This window comes from Lepeophtheirus salmonis, chromosome 2 (genome assembly GCF_016086655.4).
Source record: "Lepeophtheirus salmonis chromosome 2, UVic_Lsal_1.4, whole genome shotgun sequence".
NCBI classification, from domain to species: Eukaryota; Metazoa; Arthropoda; class Copepoda; order Siphonostomatoida; family Caligidae; genus Lepeophtheirus; species Lepeophtheirus salmonis.
This window is the reverse complement of record NC_052132.2, coordinates 40,192,739-40,206,337: the sequence shown is the minus strand read 5'-3', so window position 1 is coordinate 40,206,337 and position 13,599 is coordinate 40,192,739. Positions and strand designations below refer to the sequence as shown.

Here is a 13,599-nt window from a genome sequence, read left to right as displayed (position 1 = left end):
AATAATTTTTTTAGATTGTTCTATTAAGAGCATGCATATTGGGATCACAATTTCCAAGTTATAAAGATGTTTTTGTTATGTTATTTAGCAAATGTTAAATCCCTTAAAGTTGTTAACTTTCCTTCAGTGAACAAAAAATTTATATAAGAAAATTGCCAACGTTTCTATGATAAAGCAAGAACACCGACAATAACAAAAAAAAGAAGAAAAAAAAGAATCTATAACCTTCCATAACAATGACTACAGAAGCTATTTTAAAATTCCTATTGATAGACGATCAGCTCACAAAAAGATTCTGCGTTTACATGATCATTTATCAATCTAAGATATCCAAAAAAAAATATATTTATTTTAAAATAATCCTCACAACATGAGATTGGGATTTAGCGAGATATAATTAGATATTCCTAAAGTGAAAATATTATTGTTTATTAAATTTTCTATTAAGTATTTATTACTATATGCAAATTTTGGGGATTCAAATTAGTTTTCATCAGTTTTTGATGAGGTTAATAGTATTATATAAAATAGTAGAGTAAAAATTATAACTTTGTAGCTAAGATTGTACGCCTCAGGTCTCACATTGAAAATAAATAGAAGAATCCAAGAAACCAAAAGGAAAAACAAAGGAACAACTTTGAATCAAAACAATTTATTAATTTCACTATACCTCCATACAAATAGGTAAATATACAAATAAAGTATTATTGAGATTTATAAATAATTGCATAAAATCAGATTTTATGTTTCAGATGCATGGTTAATAAAAGTATTGTTGATAAAATGTAGATTCAAAAGATTCCCAATAAATTTTGGTATATTTAAAATCTCAGTTCACTAACAGAGGGCTAATATAAGTTCTTAATTTTAAGTTATTCATTTCGAAAAAAATGCTGTATAATCATTTCTTTTCAAAGTTATAGATATTAATCAACTTCTTTTTTCCAATTGAATAAAAATATTTTCTCATATCGTGTACCTTGTATGATGTAAAAAAAATCATTTTATAACTCGACATCACACACATATCATCAAATTCTACAAAATAGTCAAATTACAAAGAATAGAAAAATCAAAATTATATATTTATGGAATCGATGGAGCTCATGGACAGCGCACTAGGGATAAATTATTGTCTTGAACTCAATGATCATAGGTGCAGTACGCCTCGGTTATTTCTTGAGAGTGAAATATCCCTTATGTATGTAGACATCACACAAAATTTCTAGGTTATATGGAGTAATTTGAATACTATAATGTTTACATATACTTAATCAGTGCAAGTCCATCTAACCAATGAAAGAAACAATACGAAAAAGAAAAAAAGAAATAGGCACATTTTTTTTGAAACTGTCTGAACTGCAGTTTTATTTTGAGAATACATTATTGCCTCTAAAGTATTTATCTTATGCTAATAAGCATAATTGTAACCTTAGATAACAGCTAATTTAATTTGACGATAAATAATATCTTACTTTTTTAAATCATCTTTCTAATAATTTTGGTAATTGATAATTAATTATAATTTTGATTATGTTTACTAAACATATACAATTGACATATTAAAAATTTGATTCTTAATAAAGTTATTTTTATAGTCCAAATATATTGAAAAAATAACTCGAATTATCACATAACTACAAATAAATTATGTTCCATCCATGTCGAATTATGTAGGTCTTACTTCATCCTATATTACAGCTTTTTAATTTATGTTTTTTCCCTGAAAAGAAAAGGGATTTCCAGATCTTAGCAACTATTGAGCTAATTTTATCCATGATCACTACAGTCATTTGAAAGCATAAAATAATAATTAATGGCTTATTTCACTATCAATGTAAATCTAAAAAAATATATTTCCATAAATTATTCGTCAGACAAGTTTCAATAATGCAAAAAAGATAATTAATAACTATGCTATATTTTGTTTGTTGTTTATGCTTATTAATCTTCATAAGAAATGCCTTTTTTTTTGTGTAAAGTAAGTTGTAACAGAATAATTTGGAAGTTTATTTTGCTGCAAATATTTTCGTCATTGGCAATTTTACCTAACACACTTTTGGCTTCAGTAATTTTCCCTCTTGAAGACAATTGACTTTAAATGAGTTGATAGTTATTTATTCTATAGAGAATCATCTAGGTATGTCCGGGAAGATCTGGTATAAGATCTCATAATGTTCATAAACTATATTACTAGCTCCTTTTAAGAGATGAACAGCTTCTTTGACAATATTAAATTGTCCTGATGAAGGTAATTAGTTCCGTGCATGATTAAATAGACGTTTTTAAGTCACTACATTAACTGTTGGATGAGGTGCGTCCTTTAAAAGATTTCTTAATAAAACATAACGTTTGTATTTTGAGAGGTCCATTTTATGGAAATCCACAAAAAATAATTTTTAATTTATAATTGATTATTTGTCAGAAAGAGATTACATTGATTAGATGGACTTCAGTCCCTTGCAAATTTTGGAATCCAAATTCGAACATCTCTTGAGATGGATGATAAAGTTAGAAATATCTTACTTGGTTTGACTCTATTTTCCTTTTACGAGGCTTGCCGTCATAAAATTGACATTGCAATTGGAAAAAAATATGATGATAGTGTTTATTATTTGCGAGTACACACCCATGAAAAGTGAAATTACTACAAAATGCAGCAAAAATCCTTGGAGAGGCATATTTTTATAAATAGATCTTTTAAAAAAAAATTATACATTAAATATTTTTCTATAATATAAGGTAGGAAAATAAAAATAGGTGGTCGCGTGTGCTCGTTCTTCTTTTTGGTTAATTATTTTTTAGGTCGTCGTGGTCTTAACTTCTCACTCTGTATTAAAAATTCTCGCCAATCTTTGGTGTAAATTGTTTTAAAAATACATAATAAAATATAAATGTAAATATTTGTTAATTCAAATATAATTTTTAAATTTTTTCTGTAGGAATCCTATTTCTATAGAGGAAGATTCTTCTCTTCTAGCAGGAACTCATTTTTTCCTCTAAAATTAAATAACAGGCCACAGATATTAATAAGTATCTTATTTCAGTAGTACCATACTCCCGCCTTCTCCTCGTCCTCTTAATTTCTTTAAAAAAAATTGTACGCTCCAGTCATAAGGAACCAAAAGACCAAAAAATTGAAAAATTCTTCTCTAAAAGGTCATTTGCAAATATAGAAAAAATATTTTTCAGCTCTTCTATGAATAAGGTTAAAAATTGTCCTCCATTTTATATATATATATATTTGGGTAAATGGGTGTAACTATAAAACCACATAGAAGAAAGAAAAGAACCTTGGAAAACAACGAGGCTTATAAATGACCCCATTTACTGGATTTTTCTAAAATTAAATCTCTGAAATTGTTCATGCAAGAGGGATACATAAAAAAGATTCTATTAGATCCAAAATTAATATCAATACGTTTTCTTTCGTTTGTTATCCAAGTATGTATGTTTTGTTTTTATTTCTTTTCGAAAGAGGAAGGAAATAGGCCTTTATCATAAATTGATATGAAAGTCAAACAATAGCAAACAAAAAAATGTATTAGCTATAACATATTTTTTGTTTCCCATAAAAAAAATATATCCCCTAATGTATTTATTAAAACATAATAGAATGTATTTACGAAACTTTATGATTATTTTTTGTTTGTTTCAACTGTCATGGGTAGTTCAATAAATCTCTTACAATTATAATTACATATAATTAGTGGTATGAGGATGTAATTTAATATTTTTTAGTATAGCTTTATTAAAATGAATATGTGGGTAGTCAACATAAAAAAAATCTTGTACAAAATAAATAAAAGGAGAAAATTAATTTTTTTTACTTTTTTTTAGGTACATACAACCCAATATTTCATTAACATATTTGAGTAAATGCAATTCTATGTATTCGTTATTTGTAGCATGAGTTCAGATACCCAAGAATTTTAGTTATGGTTAAATATCTTTATTTAATTTCTGAGACTTATATTGGTTCCCATTTGCCCCCATTAAAACAAAATCTATCACATTTTTATACTTTTATTGTGACGATAAATTTTGACTATTTTACTAAGCAATTTGCAGTGCTTTCAAGGAGTTAATACAAATTGGCAATTTGTCACCGCTGGGAGCTCAGCATAAATTCTGATGCTCAATACTCTGACTGAAACATGTTCTTTGGGGTTCAATTAATAAATAACTTGTTTCCTAATTCACCCAGGATCCTGCCACGGACTTCAATGCTTGTGTGATAAATGGGTAAATAATAACGGTTGTCCTGGTATGTTACTCAGCATACACAGGATCTGAATCATAATGTATTTCATATTTCTTGGTTTTAGATGTAGGAACTATAATTTTTTCACTTCCGGAGAATTGTTCTTCAGTTAGATACCGGAGTAATTTTGTAAATAATAAATACTGTGAAATTTAAGTAATTTGTTAAAATTTTAAGATGACATATTCAATTTTAAGCTAGTATTATTCATGTATTCATGAAAAATACAAAATTAATTAATGTTTTTAACGCTCTATGAAGAAGTTATTACTAAAAGTGCATTTGTTGGGGTTGTGTTATTGACGCTTCGTTAAGTATCATTTTTTTCGATGCTCATCAAATTACACTCTAGCATAAATTGCTTGAAGACTTTATCTCAAGATCCCGTGAAATAAGCCCTTATATGTGTTTAATCAAATTTAGAATAAAAATTTAAAACTGTAAGCCTTTTATTTCTAATCTTATTTTTTACAAAAAAAAAAAAGAAGGTTAAAACAATCAGTGATTAAAAGGTCTAAATAGTACAAAAAAATGTAATCATTACTTTACTTAGTTAACTTTCTTACATTAAAGAAAACTACATTCTATTAATCAAAAACCAAATTTACCTTTGTTAGTTATTTTCATTAATATGGAAACTCCCTTGTTAATCTTTTGAGGCAGGTATAGATTAAGCTTTAATAAAAAGAACATGATCAAGGTTTTAGTACTGACCTTTTGCAGACTTTTAACTCTTATTTTTTCTTTAATATCATTGGATCACTTAACCTTTTCAATTTTACACAATTTAATGCATTTATATTATATCCTGGGGTTATTAGATCCATATTTGTTCTATGGCATCTTTTTTTTTTAATGTTCTTTTAATTGGTCATTTGGTCTGATGAAGTATTCGTAAACATTATAAAATTACAACTACTCCATCTGACCTAAAAATGACTTTGAAGTCCATATTGATTAAGTATATTTTATTCACTTGAAACTACCCACTATCGAACCTGCGGCACATAAGCTCAAGAGTATAATTTTTCTCGAGCGTGTCGTTCATTGGTCTATGTCGTATCATGGCATCTTTTTATGCCTTCATAGCAAAATATGGGTTTTAGGTATTACAAGGTCTTCATAAGTAAACCATAGTCCATATTTAAGATGATCCCATATATTTGGATTAACTGATTCATATCCGAAAAACAAAGAAATTGCATTAATAAAGAGTTTACTTTGTTTCCTGTTAGTAACTTATTCTTTATTAGAGAAAAAAAATTGAAATGGGCTTTTGTAGCTTTTTTGAGAAAAAATTTATTCTTTTGACATACAGAAAGCTCTATCATTCTATAGTATGCTTTAATTTTTCTAAATAAGTGTATAGGCTTTTAATTGGTTCCTTAGACTCATTGGTCTTATAATAGAAAATTAAAAAAATAAAATCAAAATTAAATTTACTAAGTTTTTGTGTTTGTATGTGAGCAAAATACAATATTTGACTAAATAAATAAAGATATGTTCTTCATTTAGAATTTAGATATGGCAACCGAAGTTATCAAATTATGGTTGACTTAGATAAAAGAGGAAACAAAGAGTCATGTTTAAAAAAATAGATTGAATAGATCCAACTTGCCAAAAATTTCAAATTGTACACAACTTGAATCAATCAATTTTGGCATAAAATTTAGTCTTTGATACATCTAAAAATCAAACGTATTCACAATCTAAGAATATATATATTCAAGGGGTAAAATTGCCTTTACTCCTAAATTAATATTAAAGTGTCCCGTTTTCGGATTAATATTCTTCTTCTCCTGTAACAAGATTGATGTTGATAATCCAAAAACTAATTTTTGTACAGTTTCAGACCTCAAATACTTTTTTAGGCTTTTTTCACTGTTCCAAATATGAAGTTATGACTTATGAATGGTACTTTTTGTTTAAATTTCGTTTTTTGTTAAAAATATTGTTTTTAATAATTTAAGGGGCCCTAATATGTGCTCAATGATTTGTGGTTTATCTATTTTATTTTACAGAACATATCGAAATAAAACCCAAGTTGAAGTGATGGTTGTTAAACAAAAATGAAAAAAAAAAAATCTTTTATAATGTTTAAAATTGCCTGAAAAGCTTTAAGTACTTTTGGGATATGAGTAATTTGTTGCTCTATTCACCTGACTTGAAACTTTTATTTTTACTTTATTTTATTTATTTTTTTAAAATTCCTTTATTTAAAGAATATTATGACAAACTAGTAATCGTCTTAATTATTATATCACAGGGTCATTCACAATGTTTTTTTTATGTATTGTCACTGTTTACTGATTTTGGCTAAAAATAAAATTATTGTAGACTAAGAGATCAAACATGTTGCAAAAAACTACAACAAAAAATTTATAGCAATTTTAAGCTTGCTTAGTTTTATTTTTCATTGTTTAGATTGATATGGGTCAGACATGACAATAAGATAATGAATGATATAATATCCATAATGGTAATTTTATTTCATTATTATTTGTATCTTTTAGTCTTGAATCAAAACAGTCAGAAAATAATACAAAATTTAATGATATTGATGCAATTAAATCACAAACAAAGAAATCATTAACATTTGAAATCAAAATAAATTGAAAAAGTTTTTTAATCGGTTCTTTTAGATTTGTCTATGTTAATATAAATGTACCTGGAGACCGTTTCAAAAAGCCACCCTGTGCATAGTTTGCGAGCATTATCAGAATATTGTATATACATTTCATTGATGTAAAGAAAAATATTTTTCAATATACCCACATATAACAAAGGCACCATTTTAAGTAAACGGTAAGTTTGTTTCTTCTTCGAAGAATGCAAGCCATTTATTACGTTAATGAGCTGTAATTTTCTTAGTCTGTGGCTTTTATCGAATGCTATTATTGTAAACAAAATATAATTGTCCTATTTTGATCAAATGAAAGTCTATTTATTGAATACTTTAAGGTTTACACTCTTTGATATAATTTGATACAAACTAAAAAATATTATGTATGAGCCTCTCCTTATCAAAAAAATCCATATTTTCTTCAAAGGAAAATAAACTCATTCAACAAAAGGAAATTGATATTATTTTTTCAAATGGAGGCTAACATACCTTTTTGATATTTTTCAAAACTATAAAAACATACAGAAATACAATATACACATCATTCTTATATATGGAGTCCATTGGATGGGGTTCAAATATTGTAATGGGATTACTGTCATTGAATTTTTACTAGAGTATAAAAATTATCCTCTACTCTACCTATATCTAAAGGACTATATATTATTTATGCGACATGAATTATAGATTTATGTTGTGCTTGCAATAATATTGGAGAAAATATTTATAACGATTTTTATATTATCAAGTTTTCCAGCTATAAAATTAGGGATACGTCGCTAGCACAATGAAACAGCAATTTTGCCTGCAGGCTGAAACCCACATCTATTACTGATATTTAAGCCGTAGAACACGCATATGACCATTAAAAATTTCAGTTCATGAAGGTTTGGCATTTAAGGCCTTTTTTAAAAATCCTGTTTTTCGGGTATAACTAAGATTCAGTGACATATTTTGACATGAAAAAACGATATAAGTATCTTGAGGAGTTTAATAGATATTTAAAAGTGCAAAATGAATGGAATTGGTAAAAAATGATGTAAAATTTAAATGACGTAATTGTTATAAATATTAACAATATTATGCAATTAAATATGTTTGATTTTGGGGTTTTCTTTTTACCCAGTTTATGAACTACATTATACAAAAGATATTTACTTATGGAGTATTAAAAAAAAAGACAATGTATGAAGTAATAAAAAAAAAAGAAGTAAAAATAAATATCAGTTATTATATTGATAAAATAATTGTTGAAGAACTACATTCATATTGTATAGAAGAATATTTGGGGTTTCAGAGACTTATGTTTAAAATTGTTCATAATCATAAATATAAAGTCCATTATAATTTTATCACAATATTGCTCGAGTCAAATTCAAGCAAGATACAAACAAAAATTACTTCAAACAATAATCCTTTTTTTTTTTTGTACACTAAGCAGCCGATTACCAATTAATGGGTGTACCCCTTTAGTTAATACTAAATCTATCAATATTTATTTGTTTATACAATTAATTAAGAGAAAATAATTTTTAAAATTATAAAAATTAATATATTTTTATACATTAATTTCAGATCAGTTTTTTTCTTCTTCATATAATAGCAATAAACATATATTTGACAGCTAATTTATGAATTGTATATTGGATACATATTCTACTGACAAGATGGGCTCAATGTATACTCATATCACTCAATTTATGTACACAAATAGATCCTTTTTATTACTTCAACTAAACCTAATTTACCTCTTATTGATTAACATATTTTTATTTAATTAAAAGATGAAACGTATAGAGTAGCACATCTTTATTGCTACATTTTTAAGTAAAAATTCAACATTTATATATAAAAATTTGTAGAAGCTGTTGGTATTCCTATATTTTTAGGCTATTAACCTTCCAATTATATATAAAGTGTTCCAGTTGGAGTAAAGATGTCAACTGGAATTACAACAGAGCCAACGAGTACTTGATTTCGTTGTACGTGGTATACAGCTAAAGAACCACTGATTATCTATATGTATGACGTGCTTCCTGTTATCAGATATATATTGTCTTGAAAAGTTACTAAACTTTTTATAGGCGACTTATATTACTATGAATATCTATAATGTCATATAAAAAAGGGTACTTCATTTGAGTAAATAAAGGTTTGCTTCAACAGACAGTTGAATATCTTACTAAATTATTTTTTACAAATTTGTTTTGCAATAAATAATTGTAACGTATGCTGTTTTAACAAGTTGCACCATCTTGTTGAACCCATATGTTTGCCAAGTCCATAACTAGCAATTAGGGCCAAAAATATATATTCATATAAAACTATAACATAACCATGTATATTTTATGTAATTAAGACAGAAAAAAAGTTTGTCAGTAGTTATTTCTAAATTACTATTTTTCAACAATTGTATATTTTTTTATTAACTTTAAATGTGTATGAGTATATATTTAATAATATATTTTGTATATATATACATCATGTTAGCAATATATACGTTTAGTAAATGAAAATCACAAAAGAACGAGTTTCTATCCTTATGTTGAACAAATTACGGTGGAATAACTTGTTTATTACCTTTAAGTACAAAAGTGGATCTAAATTTAAAATTGGAATATTATTAACCAATAATTGAAATGTTGATAAATATGTATTTGTATGAAATAATTATTTTCTTTGTTTATACAGTATCAATATGTAATATATCAACATAAAACAATTTTAAATAATAATCGATATCAGGAGAAAGTCCCGATAGATTATTTTACTTTTTTTTTTTTACAATTACTGACTTTGTATCCAAATTTGTAGCATGATTTAAGATAAACAAGAATGTTGGCTATACTATAAAACCTTTATTTAGTTTAAAAAACTTATATTGGCACCAATAGAGCCCTCAAATTTTGACTACTTCAAGCGCAATTTGCGGTACCTCCAAAATTTGTAATGAAAATAGTTTGTTGATAATAAGTATAAGAATACAAATGTCATCCACAGTTAATTTTGAAAATGAAAAAAAATGCATTTTACTTTTGTGCTGACGGGCTATATATGAAAGTAACTAGTAATGGATTGGTATTTATTTGTTTATTTGTATCTATGATAAACATTATAAGCTTATAAATGTTTTTTGGAACAACACTAACGATAAGGAAAATGTGAGAAATTTAAATTGATCACCTACCTTGAAATAACATTGCCAAAATTAAATAAGCTCTAGCGTTATTATTATCAGTCATTTTAATGTTCTGGATATTAGCTTTAATCAATGTTATCAACAATGCCCATTAGATTTTGATCATGTTCGTGACTCTCCAGTTACTTCGAATTCCTAAAGAGAGAAAATGTAAAATTTTAATATATTTATTTTATTATAAATTATTCAATAAGGATTTTTAAATAAATTTAATTTTATAACTTTTTGTGAGATTTATACATAATGGAGGAAGAACAAACTATATAACCCGCTAGGTAGTGTGACAATAAGTTGTGTGGGAGCAAAAATTAAATCGATTGAAAAGGGTATTCCTTTTTAATGTAACTTTCAGTTACCCAAATACAATATTGACCTTACAATTTATAAATACATTCATTTATTACAATGAATTATTTTAAATAAGTTAATTTTAAAAGTGTTCTTTTGTTAACAAACATTCTAAAAAATAATGTCACTTATCTTTTATAATAATAAAGCAAAGTTTGTCTGAATGGATGTTTGCCGTAAATTCATTTTTTTAAATAACTCGAGCGTTTCATATTCAAACCAAAAACTGTGTTGTAAAATATCCCCTCTCCCCCGCCGTCTTTTTTCGAATCAGCTTGGTCTTTTTCATTATTTATTGGTATTAAGGGAACGACTTGTACACATAGTCACATACTGTGACTATTATTGTTGGGGTTCGGCCTGGAAGTCCAATACGGGTCTGAGATTATTATATTTTTTGTTGGGCCAAACTAATTCGGTCCAACACAAACTCGGTGAGGACCGGTCCTACATAAAAATTCGATCTAGATCGGTCCAAAGGAAAAAATCGGTCTTGTTCGGTCCCAAAAAATGGTCTAGACCAATTTTACAGATATATTGTTTTTAATATGACATCATATGTATTTTCAAGTACAATGACGTCATGCGAAGTTTAAACAGATATAGTTCAGATTAATTTTGATCCTGTCGTCTCTTATATATATATATACAATATTTGAGACCGAAAAAAAATTGGTCCACAAAGTGAGACTGAAAAAATTGGTGTATGGTCTAAGACTGCGGTCTGGACCGGAAAATTGGTCCGAATCGGCCTAAAAAAATCACTTAAGACTGTACCGAAAAAAAAAACTCGGTGCTGGACCGAGTCTCAACACTAGTAGCTATATATAATTTTTGTACAAGGTTAGATCAAAATCAATCTCTAACTTCGCCTTGTGACCAGTAGACAAATCATCAATCTGCGGCTAAATTAACCTTTGTACAACTTTGTTGGTGGAGGTTATGAAGAACTTAGAGCAAAAGTACACATTTCAAAAACTATCCATAATAGAATAATGATTTTTGGGAATTGTTAGAGAACACATTTAGACAAATAAAATTTATTTACAAAAATGTGTACTAGGTAGAGCACAAAACCTCCACTTCAAATCAAATTTAGTCATGTATCTCATTTTAACATGATATTTTCATTTAGAGAATTGTGTTATTTTGCTGCAAGACGCAGCTTCTCTCAATTATTTTTCAAACAAACTAGGCGAAGTTAACAACAGTCATGCCCTATTAAATATTGGGCTGAACAATTCCTAATTATATTTTTTTTAAATGGATGAATTATATTTTCATTAATGTAATTTTTTTATCACTAATATTTAATTATTAAACAACAATATGTCGTTTTCAAAAAGAAGGTAGGTTATTAATGACTACAAAAAATTAATTTTGATTTAAGGATTCAAATTTATTTTTTGTGACGCAAAGGAAAAAAAAAGTACGTGCTATAAGCTGTACAAATATATTTGGTTTTTAATATCTTTTGCTTTTTGTCGTACAAAATAATCAGTTTTGGGAAAATTTAACAGGATTATTTACTCATCAAGAAATAGTTATTTATAATAAAAGGCTTTACTGTCATTTACATTTACTATTTTCAGGTAATAAAGCTATTTAAAAAAAAGGTGAAATTTTCAAAAGTTCAAGGGTGATAGGCAACCTCTAAACATGAACTAATATGATTAAAATTGTATATATCTTCTTTTTCTAACAAAAAAAAACAAAAAAAAACACACACTTTTGGTCTATCTTTCCTCAACATTCGAAAAAAAAAGAAGTTTACTAGCTCTTTAAGATTTATTTAAAAGGTATTAATTTTAAGATCCACAATTATCTTCTTCCTCAGAGGCAAATACATTTTTTTTTAGCCAACTAGCGTAATTTTATTCAGAAACAAATATAAACCTTTCGACAAAACCGAAGACAAAAAGTTTAGCCTACCATATAATACCGATTTTTAATTCTAAGAAAGAAGCAAAAAAGCTTATCAAAATATAAAAACTTTTTACGTTCAAAACAAACTACAAATAAGAAAAAAAAACACTAAAAATAAATTTAAAAACTACTGAAGAACAATTGAAAATAAAATAAAAATTTGTTGAAAAAGAATCCTGGGTTAACTGAAGAACTAGTCCATTTCTATAATAGCTTTAATGTATTAATTAACAGTTGGGATTATGTCTGTAAGGTTTCATTCTTTCTTATTGCTTTTTGTCTATACTATTGCTTGAGTTTTGGTAATAATTGCGTGAAGGTTGCCTTCCCCCTTGCCACATTTGTTGGACAAATAGCCTGGAACATTAAAATGATTGGACAACCCGATACATATATATACTTTCATGATTTATTTTTGCATTCTAACCCTAAGATCAATTATATTATAGGAGTAATTATTACTTTTTTCTATCATTTGTTATTTTTGATTTATAAATAAACTTATAAATCCTTAGAGCAACCATGTATACTTGCTATTTACAATATAGTATAGGGTATATATCATTATAGATTCATGCACAAAATGATAAATTGTTTTATATTATCTAAAGTTATTTGCCATTTTCAATGCATTTACATTTAGGACTAAAAAAATATCCCAAAAAATTACAAATATATCTTTCAATTCTTTATCTTCTGAGATTTTTTATTTATTTTATTAGTCATGTACATACATATATTTATATATTTGTACATGATGATATATGTATATCAATATCGAACAAATATTCCATTTTCATTCTTAAGTAATACATTTCTCCCTACAACATTTATTAGAATTTATGTAGTTTTTTACTATGCTATTAAATTCTTGCTTGAGTGACAAGAATGACATCAAAATGGTTTTAAATCTTATTATTTTATTGTATTTTTTAAGTTATAGGCTTGAAACAGTGTTTATTTCGTCAGATAAGAAAGACTCTACAAAATGTATTTTTCAGCAAATTTATTTTTCTCGACGAAGAAACGAAAAAAAATCTTTTTCGTCTGACAAAAAAATAAAAAGAATAAACGAAGCGAAATGAAATATGCCCTTTATCGGGTCTGATTCTATATTTAGTTATTTTGACCAGGGGTGATGGTAAAAGCCTCGATTTATAATAAGTCCAAGGAAAAATATGAAAATATTATTATTAGTAAAAATATGATAAAAATATTTAGATTAAAAAATAAAAAAAA

General features: G+C 26.5%; 1 protein-coding gene across 6 annotated transcripts in view; it reads right to left on the bottom strand.

The window, feature by feature from the left end:
• The window catches only part of LOC121113760 (V-set and immunoglobulin domain-containing protein 2), a 445,858-nt gene that overhangs the window by 142,772 nt on the left and 289,487 nt on the right, over positions 1–13,599 (bottom strand). For all 6 annotated transcript variants that reach the window (XM_071886825.1, XM_040707619.2, XM_040707617.2 and 3 more), the window contains one exon: positions 10,075–10,221. In XM_071886825.1, the coding sequence (XP_071742926.1) occupies positions 10,075–10,129 (55 nt within the window). In that variant the 5' untranslated portion in view covers positions 10,130–10,221. The remainder of the gene's footprint in view (positions 1–10,074; positions 10,222–13,599) is intronic.